The sequence below is a fragment of the Lichenostomus cassidix genome, chromosome 2 (assembly GCF_008360975.1).
Source record: "Lichenostomus cassidix isolate B80296 chromosome 2, HeHo_3.0, whole genome shotgun sequence".
NCBI classification, from domain to species: Eukaryota; Metazoa; Chordata; class Aves; order Passeriformes; family Meliphagidae; genus Lichenostomus; species Lichenostomus cassidix.
Genome location: NC_139482.1, coordinates 35,655,220 through 35,682,379, shown reverse-complemented (window position 1 = coordinate 35,682,379; position 27,160 = coordinate 35,655,220). Strand labels below are relative to the sequence as shown.

Here is a 27,160-nt window from a genome sequence, read left to right as displayed (position 1 = left end):
CAAGATGCAAAAACATTTCCAATAGTATGGAGTGTGTATTGACTGTAGATTTTGGTTCTGGGTGGTTTATAGCTAAAATAGTCATTCAGAGAAATTGGAGATGGGGCTCATATCAGAGATCACAGTTGTTTGCATGTGAAAACCTCAATACTGTCATACCTACCTTTTACTTAGAGATACCTTTCTGTAGGGATAAAGCTTCAGCAAAACTACTTCCTTCTGTTTAGATTTATGGGGTAGCAGAGAATATATTTTCCAGTTAAGATCAGTAAATTCAGGAGCTACCGCTTAGTTCTGAGAGCCAGCTCTTTTTGCTGCTGAAAAATAAATAAACTTAGAGCACTTAGAGACATCACATCAAATCTCACGTGGCTTCTCATGCAGCAATTTATAGCTACCTTGTATAATTTGTATAGAAATGTTAGCTTGATCCCTGCATCAACTGCTTAACCCAGAATGTAACAGCCTGTGACACCAAGAAAAAGCAAACCCTGTATACAGACTAGGGGAGGGGATTTTTCATAACAGAGCTGAATAAGCATATTGCCATCAGGAACTCTGATGGGCCATGTTTCTAGCTGCATAGCACTGTCCTTTTTCACGGAGGATGCCTAGATATCTCTTGAGCCAACAGAGATAGAAAATAAACCACTTTTTTTTTTCCCCCCTAACAATGTGCCTTTTTTTTACACTCAGGGCCATGGCAGGCTGTCATTCAGTTTCAGCTCCCCACAAGAAATGTCCTTGAATGGTTCAAGAGAAGCCAGAAAATTGTTGTTAAGTATTTTTTTTCATTCACCTCTAGAATTTTCCACATTTTCTCCAACATGTGTGAAGCCACTGGGAAATATGGTTAAATGAGTTAAGCAGACATCACCCATCTGTGCATCTCGGGGAAAATAAAAACAGTGCTGTCCCTCCGAGAGCTTTCTTGGTACATAACCAAAATCGGAAGAACAACCACATTCTCAAGCTAAACCTAGGCAAGGCTGTTGCAGGAGAAAAGGGAGGAGCACTTCAAAGGAACTGCTTCTTCTGGCTTACCCCAGTGTCACTGGTGTATGGCCTGAACAGAATGTTCAGTGGTCCTAGCACCTGTGCTCCTCCTGAATGCCTGAAGGCTACTGGGCAGTCAGAAAAACATCACTGCACATCATGTTTGCTTCAGACAGTGTAAAAAGCCTGGCATTCAGCCTCAGCTCTGAATTTCAATCCCCTCGCAAACCAAAACAATCACGTTGCAGCCTCTCCCTTGTTTGTATACGTTTTATAATTTTAGCTAGAAGGCATCACAAGAACCCTACTTTTGCTCAAGTCTTGATTTACCCTTTAATATTGTTCACTGCAGCTCTTTCTACTACTCAAGTGAGTTGTAATTTGTATCTCTCAAACAGTTCCCACTTGGATTTCTCATGCACTGAAAAGTCAGATGCCTGACATTACTGTGTAAAGTTAAGTGCTTGGGGTTAATGAGTGGCATTAAATTTTATGAGGTCATGTCCAGTAGATGTTAAAAGAAGCTTAAGGGAACTTTATCTCTGATAGAAATTAACAGTTGGCACAAAAGAATGCCTGAGGGAGTTCAGTTCTAAGCAAAAATAAAATTGGTGGTGTAAAAACTAAAATATAGAATGACTATGATGAATGTAAACATTTTTGTTAGGTAATTGGTTACTTGTTGCAGTAAAAGAAATGAGACCTCACAGTTTGAATGAATATTATTGTATTTAGAAAGCAATTAATGTTTCTAGTAAAATTAAAAAAATCTACATCACCTATAATATTTATATTCTTTCAGTAAACATATAACCTTTGGGGCTATATTTATCAAATAATCAAGCCTCCACTTATTTACATTAGTTTTTTCTTTGGGCAAAATATGTTTTCCCTAGTGGAGTATGTTATTTTGTTTCATTAAACCTTTATTTTTTCTCATATGCATTGCTTATATTACAGACCAAATGAGCAAATTCTGTGTACTTAAGTCATCTAAGGTTTGTGGTTTTGGGTGACTGATGGATGGCATGAAAATTCTGTTTCAGAAAGAAAATGGCTGCATTAACTTATGGGTAGATTTGTTTTGCATAATTATGTGGGGAACCATTGAGTAATTACACCAGTATTCACATGCTGTAATTTTCGTCGTCTTTATTCACAGTCGTTCCAATGGGAGGAAACGGAAGCCTTGTTCAGACGTAGACATTCCTTCTTGCTCTGTCTTACAACCTGCAGTCACAGCATAGAGTGCTTTATCAAATGATGCCTGTACTTGAGTAAGGCAGTTCTGGTCTTGAATTTCACTGCCATAGTATGCATGAAAATTCAGCACCTACTTTAGGGTCTCTAACACTCTATTGCTATACCTTTATGACCTGGTGCAGACCTGTTGCTTTCACGTCACTTGAGCTCTGTGCCATCTGGATGCAGTGTTGGGGGGAACAGTGTGAAGCCTGCTGAGAATGCAGAGCTCTAGTATGGAAGAGCTGAATTCTCTGCTTCTAGACCTTTTACTTCTCTCCAGCTTGACAGAGAGGTACCATGCTTGTCATAAAGCAAATAATGGCCATGTCCTGAATTGAGGTGAAACTGAAGGAAAAGGGAAAATATTTTCAAACTTGTAGACCCTTGGCACTGTTCTGTTGTTCTCTGATGGTTATTTTTGAATTTTAATATTAATTACATACATGAAATGCCTTTTGACATTTTCCTTAGGTGGTACTTGGTCAAAAAATACAAAATCAAGAAGCTGAATCTCTCCAATGCTGGGTGACATTTTTGTCTTGCACACAGACTGTTTTCTTTTTGGCTGAAAGATATTGGACATTTTTTGTCTTAGAGACCTGAGGTAACTGTTGAGAGGAATTTAGTACTACTAAATAATTTTTCCTATTATTGTGTAAATTAAGTCATCAGACTTCTGGAAAACTTCAACATAATCATTAGGCACAAGAAAAATCTAGTCATACTTGTCTCATTTGCATTTTAGAAGTCTTACATTTCTTACGTCTTCAAGTGCTTTGTACTGGCATCCTTACTTCCATTCTGGAGTGCCACTAGGGATTGACACTGCTCATCCTCTGCACAGGAGGGTGAGGGTGGAGAGCAGACTTCTGTCCTGTGATGGATTACATACTGCTTTGCAAAAATGTTTTGTGGGAAGTTTTTTTTCTCAATATCTACAACAAAGTGATCGTTGTTTGACAAACCACCTTGCACTGTAGTAAATAGGAGTGTTTTGTCATTCTTGCTGTCAATTTGATATATTTTTATATTCTGATGTAGCTGTGGACTTTCATCTCTTAGACATCTAGAGTTTACTGCTAATGCACATATACCTTTGCTCTTCAAATTTTTCTAGATCTGTCATTCACAACATGCATCTGCTTTTGCACCAGCAAGGTGCACAGTTGGTACTCTCCAAATTGACTAATGGTTGAGTTACAAGAATTTTGATTAAAATCTAGTGTTTTCATTATGCTTTGGCATATTTTGATTTGGCAACTTAAAAGCTTTAGCTCAGTACTTCTTTTATACTGTTTGGTGACATGTTTTTTAGTTTGGAGAAATTTATAGAAAATGTAGGATACTGCTCCATTTGATGTTCTCTCCATTATGGGTCTACTGAATGCACAATGTACTCCAAGAATGAGCAGCCTTAATTAGACAGCCTTAATGGTAGTCCAAGGCTTTCTGGCTTCATCTTATAAAACCAAGCTAGGCAGCTGTAAGCTCGGTTGTCCCTTCCTGGTGCATGTTCCTTCTGTAAAATTAATTTGATAAGGATAAGGGTTGTTCAATCAGTAGCAGTAACACCCTTTAAGTGTTAAGTATTTGTGTGACTGTGTTGGCTGTCTTCAGGTTTTTTTCCCAGATGTCTTGCCAGGTTGCCAGGTACTAGTGCTGCCATAAGGTGAAGGTAGCATGATTTTTTAATTTTTTTTTTTTAACTGTGTTTCTGAATTATGCTACCTCTAAACTCTCCTGCTGTTGGAACAGGTCTTAAGTTTTACCCTGTTAGCTTTAAATGTGCTACTTGGTTACATTATTTAAAACAAGTTTACTGAATAGATGTGAGCAGGATCCTGTTTCTAACTAATTGAATAGATTATTCTGCAATTTATGTTAATGTAAATCCAAAGTAGCCTTTTGGACCAACAGATGTGGCTGCTTTCAGCAGTGCTAAGAGAAGTTGCTGTAGGGAAGGAGGAGGCTGGAGCTGGAAGGAGTTGGCAGAGCTGAGCTGGGGTGACAGGGATGCTGTGGGTGTCCAGGAGACTCTCCCTGGCCCTGGACATTTTAGTGACTGGCTGTTTCCCACATTCCTTCCCATGGGACTTCCTTCACCTCTTACTGTGTGCTTGTAAAACTGTAGCATTTAAGGAAAGCCTAGGCGTTGCCCAGTTTTGCATCTCAGTGACAACTTCCTGACTTGAAACTTCTCATCTGTTTGCTCTTCCTCGAAGCCAAGCCCCGCAGTTCTGCTGCTGCCTCTCGGGGTAGTGCCAGCCCTTCCACTAGTGCCAACTACTTCCTCTGCCCTTTAGTTTCTCATGTGCCTGAATTTCTGTGTTTCCATTTATTCTTTCATTCATTTATTATTCTGACTTATTTTTTATTCTATCTAGTTGCCTCCTAGCCATAAATGCTGTCTGTTTTCTCATTCCAGACAAGCAAGTAGCTAGTTACACACACGTCACCACAGCAGCCACATGGATGCTCTGATTTCAGGCTGTCCCTCTTTGCATGCATGTGCTGGGAAAAGGAAAGTGGTATGATTTTTACGGTGTTCCTGAATGCATTTTCACTCCAGAAAGAAGGTCCAGGAAAGCACATTTTGCTTTCAGAAGCCTTTCACATCTGTCAGCAATGCTGCAAGTCATCAGCCTGCTGCAGTAGCGTCCTTTGACAAGAAACAGCAAAGATGCAAAGCAGAACTGCTCCTGCTCTTTTTAACCCCTGGTCCTGGTTATCATGAGACCACATCCCCAACTTTGGGAAGTGAGGCTGCATATCTCTGCCACGTGCCTCCCTGGCCTTTCTCCTGATAAATCTGTTATTCTCACTTGCAGATCAGCTAGCTCCTTGTTGAAAGGGCAGTTGTGTTTTAATAAAAGAGCACTTAATCCTTTCTTGTTTGTCTTCTGCTATCATTTAATCTTGGCAAAACAAGAGAATGCTAGAAAACTCCTGATCAATTTTTTTTGGTTTGTTTTTTTTTTCCTAAGCTCGATGGAATATGTATTACTGCTTTTGAATATGATAATCAGACTATACATCCATATGATTTATTATCCCAAATAGAAGGATTGCAACAATCTATAAGATAGAAATGTGGTTAAAAATAGGATGTAATTGAAGTAAGTTAAAGGACGACAGTAGCCTTCAAACATGTAAAGAGATGGTATGTTTGTCTTATTGTCAGAGTAAATGGCCTCTGGAGACCACCTTTTTATAGTGATTGTGCATGTCTAAGATTAAGCAAAGCTGCATGACCAGTGCTATCTCAGGAGGATGCTGAGTCATTAACTCATGTTTATTGCCTTTTGCCATCTTTAGTTTATTGCAATTTATAGCTCAAAGGCCTTTTAGGCTGTTTATAAGTTAAAATTAGCTAAATTCTTCTGGATGCAAGTATAAGTCACTCAGCATTTGTATATCATCAGGGTGTAAATTCCTAGCAATGATGCCAGGCAGCTTCTAAGATTTTTTTTTTCTTTCTGTGCAAAGTTTAGTTATGCTGCTTGTCCCTAGTTAAACTGGATTACTCTACCCTCTGTTTTACTAATTCTGCTAATTTTTAATTTTGAAAATTGTGTGTGTCCTTAAAGAATTTACTGAAGTTAGAGATTATATTAATTTTTAGGTATACAGTTTCCACTTCAATCAGAGTGGAATTCTGGAGTCTTCTGAGTCACACTTGGTGATGACCTAGGAATTTGTTTGAGTTATACATGATAAATGATCAGCCAGGCTATGTAGCAGGCACAGGCTCTAGTCCTGAGCATATGAACAGAAGTGGACATAATATGCTATGGACCAAAGACAGGTGCACTGGGAGAAACAAGTGAAAAACACTTAGAAGAATCACATTTTACCTTATCTTGTGGATTTTTTTGTTTTACCAGTCTTATTGCTGCTGGTAGCAAATTCAGTCCAGGCATTACTGGAGTAAATGTGTATCGACTTCAGTGGAGGCACATTTGCTTATATAAGCTGGTATTGTGTGGTTCCCACTAAATGGGAAGTCAAACTATTTTTCCATGTACATGCATTTTCTGAAGTGTTTAAATCACTATTTGCATCACAGTTACACTTGGCCTTCCCATCATGCTTACAGAGATTATATTAAAACTCATCTGAATGTAAAGTATTTGAGATTTTGGTAACTTTCAGTCACCTGGGAGTTCTTTTGAAGCATTTGTATTAATTAGTTCAGTGCCCTTCGAGTAAAATTTCTTACTCTGTGTATTATATTGGTTTTAGTTTAGAGTACAGTATATAGCTCAGTCTATTTTGGTAAATGCAGAGGCTTCAACCGGAAAAGAAATATTATAAGTAAGTCCCTTGAATGTACTTATTGTTGAATTTATTTTAAATTGAGCTGCATGGGACTACATTTCTTAAACACTGATGCTACATTCTAATTTCAGAATCAGTCATCTACACCCATGTATATCTTTTCCCGTCCACACTTTTTCACACATGCATTTTACATGGGGAACAGTGGTATGTTAATTTATGGACTAACCTAATGACAGGGTTGATGTTTAGATTTGTGAACACTCAGAAGCAGTTTCACTTGAAATGGAAATGCTCTTACTTTCGTGTTTCTTGATTTAAACAGAAGTGCATAGACAAAACTGTTTCAAACAGAGATGTAGCCTGGAGAATACACTGAGTTTACTCATACATGCATATACACATACGCAGTTGTGATTTTATAAGCAAAGATCACGGAAGGTGCCACCTGATTGTTTTAAGTCAGCAATGCAAAAGACACCAGAACTGACTGGGTTTGAGCAACATGCAGTACAAGGTATTATCTCCAGAAGTTTTTGTTCCTAAATGCAAACCAATGTGTCTGTCTGTATTGCTGAAACAGCTTTCAGCAGGGCTAAAGCAGGCTTTGATTTTGCACCTTCGTGCCAGCATTCCTTACCTGCTTCCAAATGTGACTAGCTTTCACTATCACAAGATTAGCATCTCTGTGGATAGTGTGTTGTGTTTTGCAATTGTGATCCTTTAATAATTCAAATGAGCTTAAAGGGAAAAAAACCACTGTTAATGCTTAATATATTTTTTAATGTCAATACTGAAAAATAGACAAAATATTTCAGTTTCTCTAAGACTTTTGTGCTTCAAATGGCAAGTTCATTAGTTCATCTCACGATTCTCACGATTATCTTCATATATCAGTAATTATCATAGTGTATAGGGTTGCATTTCGTTCGTGGCAAAATAATATATTTTAGGGCAGAGCTGATAAACTGCAGTGCTGTCAGAAATCTGTGCTGCGTGCGTTCAAAGTGCGCTTCTAATGCTAAACGGACTTGCAGCGAGGGACAGAGCCAGCTTTGTACGTCAAACATTGCTCGCCGAAAAGTTGCATCATATTTATTTCAGCAAAGCTCGCTCGGTCTGAGCGAAGCGTTCCCATCTCGGTCATTATTTAATAACTCTCGGCCGCAGGCACTACTCCCGGCGCGGGTTAGCCCCTGGCTGGCTGCCGTGCGCGGGTGCGGCGCTGGCCGCGCCAGTCCCGCGGGCCGAGCGCCCGAGCGCCGCTGCCCGACTCTGCAGCGCCCTCTGTCGGCGCCGCGCGGCAGCGCCCGGCTCCGCTCCCGCAGCCCGAGCGCGGAGAGCCGCAGCGGAAAGCCGCGACGTTTCACTCCTTAAAGATCTGCTGAATGGAGTCAAATCTCAATTTGCCGTATGTTTGCGGGATTAGTTCTCCCTTTATTTTCTTTTTTTTTTTTTTTCCTCCTCTCACTGCCATTTTGGTCTATCAGCGGACCCAAATCAGAAAGCTTCAGTCGGCTTAAGCTTTTTGTGTTTTATTTTTCCTTTGCTGCAGAGATCCTGAAGACTTTCCAAACTGCATATTTGGTGCTGTAGAAATACAAATTGTGTGCTCTTTTGAAAACCTTTCAGTTGTCAGGCTGTTCTCTTTCAAAATAATAGAGGAGCTTGGAATCGCCCATGCTAAAATTAAGAATTTATAACTGTATGGAACAGATGTTTTCATAAACATTTGCTATAATTAATTTCAACTAGGGGATTGAAGGAACAAAGCAGTTTTTCCCTCTTCAAAACTTTATTGCCTTTTCCCCATACAGCGAACTCAGAAACCTTTGCTTTAATATTGTTAATGAAACAAATTTACTCCTCTGTTTGGTTTTCATTGTGAAAAAGGAAGGCTTAATTTGAACAAGATACCGGTCTTTGAAACAACGGAGAAATACCCTGAATTTTAAACATCACATATAAAGGCTTAAGATACAGAGCATAAGTGTTCAGGTGCTCATTTCTGAGACCACAGCTCTGTAGTGTCAGTTGTGAGAGATGCCTATGTGTTAGAATGAATTTTATCCAGATCAGTCTGATGAATATCTGTCAGTAAATATCTGTGGAGTAAATAGTACAAAGGAATTTTATGTTTGAAGAGTTGTGAACCTTGCTGTTAGAAAAAGCAAAGGAATCTCGTGGTATTATATATAGTTTTAATGCATTGTAAAATGCTTATTGTATGTTGATTACCCCTTTATACTCACAATAAAGGTCTGCAATCTGTTGAGCAATTTTTTTTGTTGTTTGTACTATATGAGGAACACATTTTGACTAAAATTATTCTTTCATATTTGTATTGTCAGTATGTTTGGGGGGATATTGTTTGGAATGTATATAGTTTAGGGCCAGCATTTTGATATTATTGTGAAGAAAAAATATCCAAGCTTTATTGTTCTGTTTTTACTAGTTTCTGTATATTATATCAATATCATTTGAGGAAAAAAATATGTTTAAAGTTTTAAAAAAAGAAGAGCTTAATTGTTTTACACCTGAAAGAACCAGTGCAGCTGCAAGGATTTTTTGAGCAAACTAGAATTCCTGACTGATCTGTCATCTATAAAGTGTGCAAAGAAAAATAGGTAGCTGTCATTAAAATTACATTTCAGCTTTCAATAACCATTTAATGAGTAGCGTAATTATATAAGTATGGTACCTCAAGTACTTCACTCAATAATTAAAAATAATCTCATCTTTAAAGTGAAAGCGCTGTAATTATTATTTGACTTAACCAGGACCACTGTTGTGATCTCCAGTGGCACCTCAGATTGTTCAAAGTGGTTTTGAAAGTATAAATTAAAATTGGATAAATCATTAAATTATTAAGCTTTAAATATGCTGAAAATTAATATAGCATGGAATTTTGAAGTCATGTTATAAGAATTGACAGCCTTAGACTGCAAGCATAGATTTGTGTTAAAATTTGGCTTGTCTCTAATCATAAAACACTGCATTAATAATCGAGTGTTTATATCAACCTAAATTTTCATAACTGTTAAATAAATTTTGTGTTTTAACAACATTTTAACCTTTGATTAGAATACAAAGGAAAACATTAAGCAAGGTGCAAACAGGTCAGCGGAGGGATCTGTCTCCATTACAGCACTTGTAAGCAGAGAAATGCAGTTTGGTTACCTGAGTAGGATCACTTTCATCACAAATTCCTAAACTGCCAGCCAAAAAACCCTTTCATAGCTGACACAAGACTGGTAAATCGGTTTGCACTATATAAATACATGTGTGCCCACATATAGACATGCATATGTACATATATACATGCATACAGAAATAGGTATATATGTAAAGACAATTCCTCAGTATCAAAGTGTATTTTCAAAAGGAAAAACAAATAGAGTTTGATTATTTTTTAAATTAGTAGTGCAGCCATCAAGCAAGGCTGTGTCACTCATGCTTCTTGTCTTTGTGGGCTTGCAGCTGGTTATGACAGTATCCACCCATTATCCTTAAGACGTCCAGTGCTGAATTTTTACATCTCACGGGAAATAGCTGTTTTCAAGACGTAATGAAAGAGATGAGGGTGACATGTCTCATCCCTACATCATTCTTCACATGCTTTTTTGCTCTTGCTGAGCACATGCTTAAGCTCAGTGTTCACTGTGCCTGGAGCATACCCAGAGTGTCTTCCCACCTGTGAATTGGGGCTTTCCAATGCTATCGAGTTTCTTCTTATAACCTGGAGTGGAAACTGTGCACTGCACCTTGAAACAGCTCTTCTGTGAGAAAATAACCTATCAGTTGAGTCACCATCCCTGGAGGTATTTAAAAGACAACCAGTGTTTTTAAACCTGGGGACATGGTTTAATGCTGATCTTGGCAGTGCTGGATTAGTGTTTGGACTCAATGATCTTGCAAGTCTTTTTCAGTCTAAATAGTTCTGTGATTCCATCAGTATAAAAGGCTGTTAAAAAGTAAAAATGAAAAAAAATAATAGCATGCAAGTTTCAATCAGGCTTCTCCTTGTTACAATTTCTGCACGTAGATTTCAGATAATCATCAGGAAGTGTATTTGGCATCCTCCCATTCTGGGTTCTCCCATTTTATGCTATGCCTGTAATCTCAGATATGTTCTTGACAAGAAAACAGTTACTGCAAGTCACCCATGTGTTCTGGGTGAATCTAGTACCCTAGTAAGGGTTCAGTTTGCAAAACCTTCTCCATGTATCTCAGAAGTCTAAAGAAGCCAGCATTTGTAATGTTCTTTTCCAATTAGTTAGTGAAAGTGTCAATTTTGAGTTACAGAACTTCTCTTGGAACAGCCTCCAGCTGTGTCCAGTAGTGTCAGGTCTCAGCTCCCTTTAGGCCTTGGTCTCTGTGCACGAAAACAGACTGTGCTAAAATGGGGCAATTTCGGGAGAAAGTTTTCACTCCCAGGAGGGGGAGTTTCTACAGTTAAAGAAGCAGCACTCCAGGTGTTTTTCAGTCCCTTTGGAAGGATACAGCCTTATTTTATTGTCCTATTAAAACCAATAACTGCTCTAGTGCTGAATGCAGTACTTTGATACAGATGCTTGTTACAGTATCCCTTGTTTCCCTTCTCTTTCCTCTGAAAGTGTGACAGGATTTATTTTGCCTTTTTTTCTCCTAGCTCGTGCATTTGAAGTTAGGAAAGCTTTTCACAAGGTGCATGGCAGGGTTAGTGGAGCATCCTCCGTTCCTTCAGTAAAACCCTTCTTCTCATAATTGACTTTCAGAAAGAAACTAAAGATTAGGATAATACTGGATCAATTTTTTAAAGGGGACCACAATTTTTGTTACTAGCATCATGAATCTTATATTCATAAATGCTCAGGATACATCCCAGTTTTACCAGAAATTTGGGTCATTATCGGAGAAGAAGATAGAAGTAATATAATTGTTCAACTGAGAGTTCACCGTATCTTTCAGGAGAAGTAACTGGAACTTTCCTGAGGAGAGGTGATCCAGGGCATGGATTCCCACAGCTTAATGTCATTAGTTAGTGAAGCAGTCTCATTTGTCCTCTATATCGCTAACTATGGAAACTTAATAGGATTTGCTAAAAAGCCTTTTGGATAAAACTAGGTAAAATTTAGGGAGTCTTTTGTTAAGAAAATGAATACTTTGCTCTTTGCTTTATGATTTTTATCACTTTAAATGAAAGACATCTTAATAATCTTTCAAGGTGTCATAACAGACATACCTGTCTTAAAGGGGATAGAGCAAGGAAGCAATCACAGAAGAGTCTGTTCCACTAAATCCTGGGTTTGAGAGCTGAGTACACCTAGTCCTATCCAATTTTGATATTATGATCCAATAATGATATGATGAAGCAGCAAAAGCAGCTCGCAAAAAAGTGCCTAAACAGTTACTTGTATGATTATGACATTTATTAACAATGGGTATACAATTAAGAATGCTCAAGTATTTTGGCAGTCTTCCAAACAAAAGGAAATTATTGTCTTCAGAAGAAGGCAAGCTAAACTTAGTTTGTGAAGAGCAGCTCAGTGGATGTAGCAGATCCGAGATCCCACCAACTGTGGGGATCCTGGTGAAAGAACAACTATTATCCTCTTTTCTTTGCAAAGTCCTGTTCATTGTTTAAGTGGGACAAGTGGTTTTATTGAAAGATTATAAAGTCCATGCATTTTTTTCAAACAGTCTCAAAGTTCATTCTTCAGAAAGGAGGAAGACGATGTTGCCATTATTGAAAAGGCATATTTTTTCACCATATCAATTTAGCATTGTGAATGAGTTTTCTTTTTCAATCTGACTAGTCTGGTAGGTGAATGCTTAGGAGTTTTTTAAGTATAAATAAGGTACAGTTGTGCATTCAGGACCCATTTTGATATGCTGTGTCCCTGCAGCAGTTGCCCAGTATCACTGCACCTGGCCATATGGCTTTAACAGAGACTGAACATAGTTCATTCATTTCTCTGAATGCTCAGGATTAGATGTGGAGATGTGTAATATATGGAAAAGCGTATTACTGAAAATTGTCCCGATATGGGAGACTATTTTACAAGATGTGAGAAAAAAAAATGAACAGATGGTTATTAATAACGGGAGGGTCGGCTCCTGGATGAAATATCTGGTGTTGTTAATTTAGTTAAATTTAGTAAACAAAAAGCAGATTGATTAAGTAGGATTTCCATTTTCAAAATAAATTGAGAGAGCTAATTAGTGAAATCAACTGGACTGAGTGATTTTACACTAAGATGTAGTAGAGGTTTGGGATTCATTTTAGACAAAGGTGCAAAAGTTAATAAAAAAATCCCACATTCCAAATTAGATGAGAAAAGAAACTCTTGGAAGTTCTATGCTGAAGTGAATGATTAAGTATTTTTTTAAGGAATGTTTGGAATAAGCAAAAATCCTCAAGGAAACAGAAAAACAGCTTGCTCTGCAAAGAAGGCCACATCCTGGGTTATCAGAAAGTATGGGGTTATAGCGACAATCAGCAAGAGTTAAGTTGAATTAGATCATGAGAAAGGAATTTAAATGAACAAGAAAATATTACTTGCAAAGATATTGACTATATAAAGAAGCTTTCTAGAGAAGAAAACTAGAACCATTCTGCAGTGTGAATGGACAAATGATACTAAATGTAATCCAGGTATGGTCTGAAAAGGAAAATGTTTAATTTTCAGTAAAAATAGAATTTCAGGCAAAGGCCTGGAAATAAATCAATAAAATAGATGGGAGTGTTGAGTAGATACTGTAAATTAGCAGAGCTAATAAAGATTAAAACATCTGATTTGCAGAGTAAATGTCTTTCAAGAATACTGACAAATGCTGCTACATGGAACACTTTTTTAGTGTTTTAGTTCATGGGTGATGAGTGGAAATATAGTACCTGTACTTAGATTAGCAGGGGAAAGAACAGTGATAGCAAAGCATCTGCATGGGCTGACCTTTATCTGTGCAGGGCTTTAGAAAAGTTTTTAGAAAGAAAAGAGAAAAGCAAAGCAAGTGGCATAACCTTTATTGCAGGGTTTTTTGTTAAATGGGAGCTTGTGGCCAGCTAACATGCTCACTTTTCAAAATATATGTTCAGGAAATACATGAAGTCTATCTGGATGGCAGTAAACTGTCTGATGTAGTGCCACAGGAGATGTTGTGAGATAGACAGGATGGGGATTAGTAAAGTATAGTAATTTTAGAATGAATAGAGAAATGCAGATTTTAATGAAAGAATTCTTTTTAGGGAAGCTTGGGGTTCAACCAGTCATTCAATATTTCATTTATTGTGAGAGCTGATGAATGTGAGAGAATGAGAGCTGATGGAGTTTTGTTAAGTAAAATTATTAGAAGGTAAAATCTAGTGCAAGTGCAAATAGAGTGTTCATGTAGGACTCGTCCTTTCTCTAGGAAAGAGGACTACAAATAGCATGAAACTTTGTGAGAAACAGTATTGCACTAGCAAGAATTTTTAGTGTAAACTGCAAACTTCTTTTCGTAAATAAAAAATGGAGAGTAAACATGTAGGCATGTTGGTTCAGGATTGCTGTGAAACTGCGAGATGGAGCAGCGCGACTGTCGAGTGTATCAAGCAAGATTTGTTGGATAGAAAAGAAAACCACTGTCCAAATTATCAACTGTCTAAACTTTTAGTATGCTGTCTACAGCTCCTCTCCCTTCTTCTCCATGTGTAAGAAGGACTGAGTTAAACAAAACGGGTAATATTAAGCCTCATTTAAAAAAAAAAACTGAAAGAACTTGATTTCTGTCAGCAGAGCAGAGAGCAGAGGTGTGCAGTGCTATCTGTAAATTGACTGAGGCACACAGGGACCTTAAAGACTTATCAAGCTAAATTGACAGGTGGGGTAAGAATAAACACTATAGAACAGAAGAAGAAAAAATTTTCTTTGAAAAATACATGACTCCTGCCTTTAAGCAGTTTTTCACTAGAAGTAGTTATTGAGAGGAAAATTTCCTTGTAATCCTTGATTTCTAGTAACATGACTACTCTATGTATCACCAGTCCACAGGATGTAAAATAAGATGTTTGGCAGATGTCTTAATAGCTACCTTCAGAGAAGCTTTGAACTTGTGCTATGACCCAAAAAAATTGGTATCACACAGTCAACTCAGAAATTTTCACAAAATAGATGAACTTTTACAATTTTTTTCTTAGTGTTAGTAAAATCAAGCTCATCTACTCACATGGTATACTTCTGTAATCTTACATTAGTTTGGTTGTGTTAATAATTTGAGAAAGGCCTCAATCAGAACTTTAAGTGAAATTATGTATTAGATTTTCAGAACATTCATACTCCAGTTTAAACACAGCAGCTAGTTAAGATAGCTGCAAGAATTTGAAGAGGTAAAGTTGAGATTTGTCTGTGTAAGTTGTAGGTGGGTTTTGTTAAAACTAAAGTTACTGTATCTGGTAAAATCAGTTGCAGTTGTCATCAATATTGTGTTACTTTTTCTTTTCTAAGGGTTTTTCTTAAAACAAAGGTGTTTTCTCTTCTTTTTGTATTAGGAGGATCAAATGAAAATGGAAGCACACCCCACAGCTCAGATTCAGATGGAACTTTTATGTCTTACAGGTTGGTAATTTTTTTATTTATTTTTTAATTTTAAAAAGTTTTATTATAATAAGCAGCATAATCTAATTGAAGCAAAACAACAGGTCCTGTACTTAAGGACGATTGTGCAGTCCAAATTGAAACAGTCAGTGGGCTAAAGAACATGAAGGATTTAATTAAGGAATGATCTGAAAATTTGTTTTCTGGATTACTGGGTTTTTTTAGAAAGTTGTTCAAAATGCTTAACTAATGAAAGTACAAGATACTTGTAGGCCAAAACATTTTTAATATTGGTTTTTGTGGCTTTTTTTCCTCCAAAGTGTACAATAAAGTAGAAAGTCTCATCTATACTCATAGCAACTAAACTAAATGTAACTAAGCTAATTCAAGCCACCAGTGATCACCTTCCTGAACTTCTCCAAAGTAACTGGGTCTTTGGATCACGTGGAACTCTATTTCCTCATTATTTCATGTCAAAAACCCCAAAGCCAGGATTAGTTAAATTTGAGGTTATTTGAAAGGAAAACAATGTTTCAATTTTGTTGGCAGTAAATACCAGTTAAAGAAACTTTTCTCAGCAGTGTCATTGATCTTGAATCTTACTTGGGTACATACCAGAGGGTGTCTTGTGCTTGAAAGCTCAGAAAGCTAATCAGCAGGCGTGTACTTTCATCTTTCACCCTGCAAAATACTGCCTCTGCTACAAAAAGTCTTTGTCCTTGTGACTAGTAAATTGATAGTATGATTTGTGCTAACCAGAAGGATTGCATGTGATTTTCATGTTTAAGTGTGGTAAAACTAAGCAAGCTTACCACATGATTATTTTGGAATCACGTAGTGAACTGTGTTGGTTGGCTTTTTTTTTTTTTTTTTTTTGTTTGGTTTGTACTCTACTGAAATCTCTAACTTCAAAGAGGTGCAGGCAGGCAGGCAGGCAGGAGGAACCTGCCTGTTTGCCTTGTCCTGGTTGCAGCCAGCTGGGTGGGGAATATTGCACTGTGGTGCAGACAGTGAGCTGTGCTGGTCATGGGGAGCCTCAGGCGTGGGGTGGCAGGGAGGGACACAGTGCTGGAGAACCTGTTGCAGGCTGGAGACTGAGAGATTGCTGAGGAGAGCAAGGAGCAAACAGCCTGCTCTGGAGGATGTTGAAAAGGAAGACCTTTTGTAAGGACCTAGAGGGAACAGCAAAGAGTTTGCTGGGATTCAAACACCCAGAGGAAGCTTCTGGACTAAGAGCAAGGTTGGAAAAAGGGTGTGTCTGTAGGGACACAGTGGGACTGGGGAGGGTTGATTAGGGTATCCTTCCAATTTTCTGTATCCTAGTAAGTTGACTCTAATGAAACCTACTTTGTGATGATGTAAAACTCTTCTAGGATAGTTTGCATGTTCACTCTGATAAAATATATTAGCAGATCCATTTTAGGATTCTGCATGACTCTATTTCTTGTTGTATTCGTGTTCTCTGCATGCAACACACTGTCTTAAGTTAAAAGAAGAGCTGAAAAATACCACTCAGAATCATCTTCAAGTTTTATAGGTGAGAAGCATATGTAGATCCAGAGACCACAAAGCATTCTGTCAAAAATAGGCAAGATAGAATGTAGCCAGATCATCAAAAGGAAGTTGAGAGCTCTCTCTGTCATTAAAGCCAGGACACATATTACTGAAAGTCATCAACTCAGGAGCACCAGCTGTACCTATCAGGTGGTAACACTTGAAGAAGAAGCATCCAGCTTCAGCTAAGCTCTGGTTGCACCAGAGTGTAAGCTGTGGAGCTGGAGTGTCACCCCTTCTTCCCACCCTGTTCCACTCAGGCAGCCATTCTAGGGAGCTAACCCAGCCCAATCTGCTCATTCTTCATGGGGAGAGTTTCTGATTTCTTCATTCATCCTGCCAAAATTTCCCATGGTATCAGTGCCAATGCAAGGAATGTAGAATGCATGGATTACTAGAAATAAGTGTAAGGACAGAGCATGGTACCTTTTACTTAAATCATCTTAAGGCTTAGTGAATCTTTGATGCTCTACAGATTCAGTGGAGGTCTTTGTATCTCTATATTCATTAGTCCAAAGGGCATATAATAAATACGACATTGGCTGTGAGTTCCACTGGATAATAGTTGTATTCTCTCAGAGAGGATTACAGCCCAACTTAGAAAACTGAAGTTAGTAAGTCTTTTAAGAGGGATCCCATGTATCATTGCCAAAGTATTATTGTTATAACTAAAGGCAAGATAGTACAAAAGATATATATGTGTGTATGTGTACTGGGGAGGGGTGTGTGTGTGTATATGTGTGTATATATATATATATATATATATATATACATATGTATAAAAGAAACCTCTGACTTTTAATAGTTGGCATGCTATCACTATTATTTAGTAGCATTACAGTGTTTGAGGTGTGAAATGTATATTTGTTGCTCGGTGGCAAGTAATTCCTATCAAATAATGAGACTGGCTGTAAATTTGCTGGTTGGGTTGAATATTTCAATAGTTATGGACAGCATGTTAAGTAAAAATAAGCACCTAATACCTTATGAAAGATGAAAAGTGAATCCTAAACTACCTTGAAAGGTAACAATTGTAAACAGTTGTTATTTCTTTGAGGACTTATTAGAGATTTTGACTTATTTTAGGATACTATCAAGGAATATTGTTTTAGTGAGTTAGTAATTTGGGAAAACTGATGATACTCTTGTTTATCCAATGCATTTCAGTCTATCGTATTTTAAAAAGACCAGCTAGTGAATTTTTTCCCTAAAACAGGCAAAGGCTTCTTTGGATCGTGGTAGGTGTCATGCATGCAAAAGGCTAATACATTAAAAATTCTCCTGAAAATTTTGCTGAAATGAAAGTTGCCTTATATATTGTCAGTAGCAAGCCTTTACAATTTAATTAGGAGAAAAGATTATTCAAAAAATATTTGAATATTAATAAGTTCTGTTATCAAAGTGCTCTTAAAAACATACTGGTTTTACCATAATAAAAAATAAACTCCAGGAGAGGTTGCTTGATTCCCACATTTTCTATTTTAAAGGACAATTTTACACCATCCAGTACAAGACTCCAAGTGTGTCTGTTAATAAGGGATGACATATCATTATCCTTTGATATATTTATGATGCTCCAGAACTATTTGTATCGTTTTATTTTTAATATGAAGGTGTCACCTTAGTGTTTGCGACTGTTGCTTCTGTTGATCACAGCACAGATTTAATGCTGCATGTGTTCAGATAGTGAGCATTTCCCGTTAGGTCATAAAGTTTGTAAGTAATGTAAGTGAAAAGCACCTGTGACTGGCATATATTTCTAAACATTCTTTGAAATTGTCAATATGTCCTGTCAGGTCACTGAGAATTTTCTAATTGGTCTTTAGGCTCTGATGAAAGTAATCCTTGTGTGCTTGGGAAGAAGCTTTCCTAATAAAAAATTATGAAAATTATTTCCTAGAACCATGTCATCAAAATTAGAAGTTCACTATTAAAAAACATTAAACAAGGATTTAGACATATGGTAACTTTCACCTTTAAAATTTAAGAAAGTTAAGGAAAATACTTGAGCTCTGCTCGACTGTATTATTTTCCTGCTATGGTTAAAGCCTTTTCTGGATGTCCAAATGGGCTGGACTTCACCAAAAGGAACAGAAAAATAGATGTGGGTCTTCAGTTTCAGTATCTGCAATGCAGTGCCACTGGAAAGTAGAAATACTGTCTTTCTCCTCCCTTCCCAAGGGCAGCTGACCTTCTCCTCGCCAAAGAGGTGAACCCCTTGCCAGCACATATGACTACAGACTATTACATTAATCTGTTTAGCCTCAGTACCAGCTGCTTGCATGTTTTTAATTATCTTATTAGATGGTATAACAGTGACCTATGAAATAAAATGAAGGTGAGTATTTTTTAACTTTATTTTACAGGCTATTTTTCTAAATATATTTTAATGACCTAATTATGACTTTTAGGGAGAGCCATTGATGCAGACATTCAATTTGGCTGATAGAATCTAACATCTCAAGGACACTTATTTTCCTTCAAGGTGGATTCATACATTAATACTGCTTCTAATAAATATATAGCCTAAAAAAGCTCACTTTTCATACTTGTGTTGTTAACTTACTTTATGATTCAGAGACCCATGACTGCTATGTTGGATAATTTCTTAATACATCTCTGCACATATATATAAGTTTAATTTTTACTCCCTGTATCAAGATAAAGTTCTTTCCCCTGTGGCTTAAACTCCATGATAAATGATGATTGCTTGAAGTTGTGGGTTGTGTATTCCTTCTTCTGCTCATATTTCAAACAGGCAGAAGATCTACTATAAGAAAGACTTTCCTGTTCCATTTTCTCCCCCTGACTTCTTACAGATTCTGCTTACCAGATGTTTCCTTCCTTGCTGCAAAAAGGCAATGTGGTCCTGCTGGCTGAGGATTTTCCTGTGTGCCAGCCAGCTGCCAAGCTGACACTGAGCGTACAGAGGAAAGACAGCAAGGGGTGCAAGCTGTTCCTCCTTGGTTCCTCCCACTTCCAAAAGTGGTGCTGAAACCAGTCTGGTCCCTCTTTGACCTGTGGCTTTTCTTGGCAGTTGAGCCAGAAGTGGCTACATAGCCCCTGTCCTTACATGTTAAACATACTGTGAAGATGTATGCAACTTACATACCTCCACTTTATGGAGAACTTTGTCTATTAGGAAGCAGCCCTTTTCCATCTACACAAGCCTGTCTAGTCCTGCTCATACACAGACAATGTCACTTTATTGTTTTAATTTTAAGCCACCCCTGTGCAATTGTAATCTTTTTTTTCCCTGACTTTGTTCCCTGTACGTCCAGGCATAATCAAGAGATGTAAAGAACAAGCTTGTTTCTATGGGTTTTGAGATTACTTTGAAATAAGAAAAATTGGGTACAGAAAGCAATGAATGCAGTGAAGTTGTCACTGCCCCTCCACTCCGCAAGGAGAATTCACAGCATTTGTATCCTTCCTCTCCCTCCACAAGGAAGTAGTAAAACTGGCATCCATGTTTATTTTGTCTTATCCTAAACCATTTGCTAGACGCTGTTCCAGTTGATGCCATTTATGTGCAAAGAGGCCTTTTCAGTATGAGTTAATTTTGTCTGGGAGCGTGTAAATTCTCTCCTTGAATTTTGTGATCCTTCTGAAAGATTGTGTTCATAATGTGTTAACAGTCTTTCTGTGGATGTGGTAGTCTGTGCCAGTACTCTTATTTTGTCCGTATTTGTGATGTTGTTAAGCATTCCATCTTGCAAATCTCCTTTTTCCAGCAAGACAAAGTGACTGCACTGATCACAGAAAAAAAAAAATTTCTCCAAATCCAAGAAGATCACTGTCATACCTATTGAAAGCTTAGAAGATTCCTGGTTTTCTCTGAATTCTTTTTAAATTACTTTCCTTTTTTTTTCCTTTTAAGGAGGCATATAATTTCCATTCCTGTCTTGTCGAATTTCTGTTATTTACTTCTTCCTTCCATAGCTGACCATTGCTACATTCCTTGCCTGGTGTCCCAAGGAATTGGTGAAGGATATCATAAGACAAGGAAGAATAAATTGTCATTAAGGAACTTAAAACCTATATTCAGTATGCTTTTTCTAAGATGCAAACATTTCAACACATGTAAATGGTGGATTTTTTTAAGTTTTCCTGTGAAAATTATATTACTTTCTAAAGGCATAGAAATGATAATATGGACTTGCTTTCTGGTTTTATGCAATGTAATAGGGAAAAGCAAATTTAAGAAATTTACTTAGAGCTTGAGATGCTTTTGACAAAGAATCAGAAAGGAAGGATTGAGTTGCCAGCATCTTTTGTTGGTAATTTTTTTCTTTATGGATTGGCTGCAAGAAGGAAGGACTTAGTACGAGAAGAGAGACCATGGAAGAGAGAAAGGTACTTTCTAAAATCCATGGAAAGCAAATGAAAATTTTCGTTCACTCTTAATTTACTCTGTTCTATTTGAAAATTGGCTTGTAGACCACTGCCACCATAATCAACTGATGCCATATTTCCCCTTACTAATGTTTAAAGTGCTTTTCAGTATGTATTTCTTTTACTTCTCCACACTCAATAATTTTCAAACTTTCATGGCAATTGTGAGATGTGACTGAAGACAGGAGGGAAGCAAATGTCACTCTTCTCTTCAAGAAGGTTAAGAAGGAGGTTGCAGAGAACTAGGCCAGTTAGCCTCACCTTGGCCCCAGGGAAAGTGGTGAAGCAGGTAATATGCTGGGGGCTGGAAAAAGGACCTGGGGGTCCTGGTAGGCATCAAATTGAGTATGAGCCACCAGAAGGGTGAAACAGCAGAAGGGAACTCGGTAGTCAAGAGAAATAGAAAGTAAATTATCTACATGTACATACAAAGGATTTCAAAGGTATTGGGGGATTTAAACTAGAAAGCTTTGACCCTGCAAACTGGTGGACTCAGTTACAATATAAAAATAAAAATAATTGAACATAATATCTACATTTTGTCTCATCATTCTGTAAGTGTATGCAGGAAGTAACGAATAGAGGAAAATGTGCTGGTGAAATTTAGACTTTGAAATGGCTGTAACAAGATTTCTTCTATAAAAGCTAAACTGTTAAAGGGTTGGAAATTACATGCTCTCCAAAGGCCAGACTTGGCTCTTTTGCTGAGAACCACCAAGGCAAAGTGGACAATTTGGAATATGGAGAAAGATATCTCGGGGTTCTCTGTCAGACCTAGTGCTATTAGGAAGGGAGAGCATCCTGCTGCCAGTGCAGCCTTATTTCAGTTCCCTGAACTGTACTATACACACACTGGTAGCTTAAAGAGCATAGCTAACTAATAACTTTATTTGCTGGAATGTTTGCCTTAAGAAAGTGATTTTACCTTTCTTCACACAAACCTTTTTAACTGTATGTCAGCCAAAAGTAGATGAAACCTGAACTGTTTAGAAAAATCTGCCCTTTGAATGTTCAGCCTCCCAGCAACACAGCCATGCATATTCACAGTTACATGGCTGTTAGCTCTGCCACGTATCCCCAGGCAGGACTTTGAGAAACAGAGGAAAATACATGTATTTTCCAAGCAGACTGATAAGCCTTCACATTAAAGCTGTCAAGTGGATTTTCAAGGTAGCAAATAAAAATCTGTGTATTTCAGAAATGTTTTTTAGAAACTCTGCTTCTTATTACTTGATACTACCTTTCATTTTTTTCCCCTCTGTTTTTATAGAATTAACTCTGTCTTTATTACATTCCTGGCATTTGCCTCACTTTTTTCTCAACTGTTGATTTTATGACATAATAAATAATACAAAATATGCATGTTTCTTGGATTTATGCAGTAGGTTTGAAATGAATTGTTGCCTCTATTTAAATATTTAAATATAGATACTTGATGTTCCTATCAATAAAGATCTCATATTGTAAAACATATGACACAATAATTTGAGAATTGGTTTTCTTTCTGATGGCCTATTCAGTAGCCTGTTGCTTCACTAAGTGCCCCTGAGGAGCCGAGTTTGGGTCTCAACATTTTAGAAAGGACATTCTGAAGATGAAAACCAGTATAAAAATGTGAAATTGGCTTTTCTGGAAGCACAAATGCCATCATTTTAAGATGATTTTGCCAATACTAGCAGCACTGCTCAAGAATTTTCTTCGGATCTCTCTGAGGCTATCCGTTTTATCCTTTAATATTGGTCTAGAGGATGGAATAAGCTTGAGATTTAGATTGAAATCTTAAATATGTATGCAAATGTTCATACCTTTCAGTAGTATAGCAGTATTCTTCCACAGATGGAGGAATATTCGTTGTTATCTAAATGTTGTTGTGAATATCAAATTGGTCTTGTTTCAGCAAGGACACAAAAAAAGGATTTTCAAAACTTTTCGTGAAATACTTCAAAAATGCGTAAGACAAAATAATGATACATACTATCTGATGACCTGCAGATACTGCTTCCTTTGTCACCTGCAGTTTCATCTGAAAGTGAATTATGGACAGTAATATTTACCTGGTAGATCTGAGCCCCTGCAGTCCCAGAACTGAATCTTTTGCCTTTTTTCAGTGACGTAGATTATAGTTTAATGTGGTTCTTCACATCTTTACGTTTCTGTGGGTTTTAGTGTCTTCCACAGAGTTTTGGTGTTGTCTGAACATGAAGGTACAAAAATACTTCTTATACTAGTTTTAGACTTAGGCAGGATATGCATTCATGCATTTCATCAGCTTTATCCTCTAAATTGCTAAGTGCAGAGCCTGAGTAGCAGTGATTGCTGTCTGTGCTATGCCAGTCTCCCTCAACTGTATTTCTTCCTTTTCTGACCGGAGTATTTATTTTGGTAGGAGCTTTAATGGGCTACCATTGCCTTCTCCTGCCTATCGATGCTTGATGTATTGGTTCTACCATTATGCTGCAGATCAAACTTTAGCAGCAGAGCCAGAGGCAGGTGTTCTGCTTCTGCCTATCAGTGGAAGAAAGTCTTTGTTACCTCTCCCCAGCACTGCCGCAGCTCACTGTTTCCTCAGTAACACTCTTGGAACTGTTTGAATTTCAGAGTTATTTTCTAGGTGTCTTGTTTCATTATTGATTTCATGCATTCTGAAAGAGTTTATAGTTGCTCGTTCCTCTATAGGTGAGCAATCTTGGGGATTTCAGTGACTTTTACACAGATGTAAGACCTTAGGGATTCACATTCCTTTTCAAAAATGTTAAGTGCATGTAAAATTTCACTTAGACTTTCTGGTATAAAGTCCTGCTTGTTGTGCTCTCTACAAACAGTCAACTGAGAGGGACATTTCTGTTCCAAACTAGGTTTCTGTATCTGAAAATCTGATGCTTGTAACTGGTTTAACAAGAATCATATCCACAAATCATAGCCTATTGAAAGGAAAAAGAAAATTAGACTTCTACATGTGGTTTGCTCAGAGGTCAACCTCATTTCTTATGAGAAAGAAAGACCTCAGACTCAGCAGACCTCAGTTTAAAATTCTTTGGCAGAGAGATTTAAACTCTTGTGGTTACGACGTAAGTATATGTTTCAAACGATGGAAAGGAACAGATGGAAACTACGATTTCTTGATTTACCTGCTTTTTCTTTCATATATATATTGAGCACTTTTCCTGCTTTGAAGTAATGCAGCTGTCCCTAACTCATGCCAGTAGATATTTTACATTGGACATTTACTGCGTAGATGCCACATATGAAATTAAGTTTCTAAAAGAAAAATTAATCCAATAATTTCTTTCTCATACAGGTCTTTTATTATATGTATCTATTATTATGAAGACTTTACAGCATGCACAGTAGTGTATTTGACAGGATACTCAAATAAGATTCTAAAATGAAAAACATTTACAAAATAATCAGAAAACATTGAGATTGACATTTGCCTTTAATCTAAAGGTGGTATAACACAGGATTGTGCATTTAATTTTCTAGTTTGATTAAAAAGAAATTCATCTGCTTATTCATAGTTTAGGTGGTTCCAATTAGCTCTTGAAATCCTTGACTTCAGTGAAGCAAATGGAATGTGTTAGACTTGAGTTCCAATCTTCATTGCTTATTTCATGTTGACCAATGGCTTTTCTGCAATCCTGGGTTAACAAGGCTCTTAGGTATTATTTTACATAGTAGGGCAATATAATTTTAAATAATATCTTTTTAGAATTGATTGCTTGTGGATATTATACAGCGTTACCACTATTAAAACAGTTTCTAGAATGGTAAAGCTTTATTTATTAGTCTTAATTCAAAATAGTTGAGAAATGAATTAGTGAATGCTGTTCAGCAAAGATTTTAAATATCATTCAGCTCTACTAAAACTGAAACCGATTCCAGTTTCCAAGTAATTTCTTTTTCAGTTGCTTACAACTTTTTTTTTTTGTGATCCCAGCAGCCAAAGGGGAATGCAGAGGAGATATAATCTTGCCAAATTTCTTTTGGCTGTTTTAAAAGTAATTTGGTTCAAAACGTGTTTGGAATTGCATTACAATTTTTTTTTAAAGGCATAATATCTGCACTAATACAATTTCAGAAGTGTTGAAATTACTTTCTTACTGTGTAGCAATCACTTCCAGCAGTTGGTGAGAAAAATAACCTGAAGAATTTCTTTCCTCCCTGTTTTTTCTCTTCACAGTTGCAGTGGTTGAAACCTTTTGCTAACTCAGCTGACACACTGGCATTTTCAAAGACATTGTGGGAATGTCATCCACTTGCAGAACAATGTGAATAGCTTCAGAGTCTGACCTGTTGTGTGCACAGGGGAATGTGCCACTCTTGAAACATAGCTACCTTAGGGAGGCAGCTTGGCAGGAGTTACAATGGCCAATGATGCTACAAAATTTACAATGGCAAGTGAAGAATATTATACGTGATAGAAACAGGAGGGTTATTTAGATAGACATAATATACTGTAGTTACTGAAGTATAAATGACTGTGAAAGAAAGGCCCAGATTTTTCTCAAGCTGTGTCTGCTATATACCATACGTTGTATTTAAAGGAGACAGAATCATGGTAAACAATTGTAGGCAGCTCCCTGCAGAAGGTGAGGATGTGTGGGAGACAGGGAGACAAAAATGACCAGATAGTCTTTTTGACTTGGAGAATGGGGGATGTGAGACCATTGGAATGCCTTGCTTCTCTTTTGGTCACTTGGGCAGTTTGGAAACACTAAAGTGAGCCCTAAAGCCTGCAGTCTAACACTGCTGTACTCCTCTTTGCTCGTATCTGGAATACCTTTGCTTTTCAAAGCAATTAATAATCAAGACCCAGAAGTAAACTTTTTTTCTTTTTTTTAAATAATATGGTCCTAGCTGAAAGGTGGTGCATTCACAAACACAGCATTTTGGTCTCAGCATGGATCATGAGCTCATTCCCATCACAGAGGAACAGGACCGTAATATCCTGGCTTGCCAAGTCCATTGCTCAGCAGTTCTCAGCAACTGTATCTTATAATTCTATTTTAAAAACTCACTCTCCCGTCTCAGCTTAAAAGACTGAAGACTATCTAACTTCATCTTGCATATATTTAGGGCAATTTGCAAAACCAGAGTTTGCTGGTATTTAGTATAACCCACTCTGTGACCCTCCTTAGCGAAGCAAATGTGGTGAGATCTTAGCCTGGAGTCATAATAGTAGTTTCCCTCTTCCTGGTTTCATTTGGTCTCCCAGGGAGAAGTAATAGTCTCCCATGTGACAGGGGGAGGAGGAGATGTTCACCTTAAGGACATGCATTGAAAATAAATCTGAAACACATTTCCTTGCACATAACCCAGCTCTTTACCTTGAAATTGCCCTTTGGATTTTAAAGCAGTTGCAGGAAGTCTGTGAGCAACTCTTGGGCTACTAAGACTATCAGATGGCTTACACTGCTATTGAGATTCATTTCAGTAGAAGGTGCAGGAAATATAGGTTTAATTCTTTTATTCAAACTCAGTAGATGGTTTGGGACAATTAATTTCCAATTGTTTCCCAGTAGAGCAGATTTACTTGTATATTAATGAGGCACAGGTGTTAGGCCCCTGGTGCCTGCATGCCTGGGAGGCATATTTAGGTTGTTTATCTAGTCAGCCATAGGTACTGCAAGGTACTCAAGCTTGCCTTTAACAGTTTATACAGTGAGGCTTTTTAATTTTTTTGATGTTTTTTTAAATTTGCTAGCACCTGTTAAAATTTTAAAACTGATCATGTAGAAAGAAGTAGGAGTGATTTCAATAGTAAATAGCACTAAATGTTAAAGAAAGTCATCTTCTATGATGCTTAACTGCCCAGCTTGACATTAAGAAGAAAAGAAGGTTCATTTAAGCAAATACGTCATGTGAAGAGCTAATACAGTCAACAGTGTACTTTTCTGTTGCATATTTTTGGAATAGGTACTTCTTTGTCTACAGCTGAAACATGAATGTGCTTATATTAATATTCATTTTTCTTGTTTATTCACTGAACTGCAGTACCAACATTTTAGAGGAAATGGAATAGCCTCCATAGACATTATGAATTTCAGTAGCTGGCATAATTATAGCGATCTACATATTCATTAAATCCAAAGAAGAAATGTGTCCAAAAAAACAGCCATGCGTTTAGAAGTGGTACA

At 37.3% G+C, this 27,160-nt stretch overlaps 1 protein-coding gene across 7 annotated transcripts in view; it reads left to right on the top strand.

Moving 5' to 3' along the window:
- Positions 1–27,160, top strand: part of TBC1D5 (TBC1 domain family member 5) — a 313,036-nt gene that overhangs the window by 141,964 nt on the left and 143,912 nt on the right. For all 7 annotated transcript variants that reach the window (XM_085051059.1, XM_085051056.1, XM_085051058.1 and 4 more), the window contains one exon: positions 15,029–15,095. In XM_085051059.1, the coding sequence (XP_084907185.1) occupies positions 15,029–15,095 (67 nt within the window). The remainder of the gene's footprint in view (positions 1–15,028; positions 15,096–27,160) is intronic.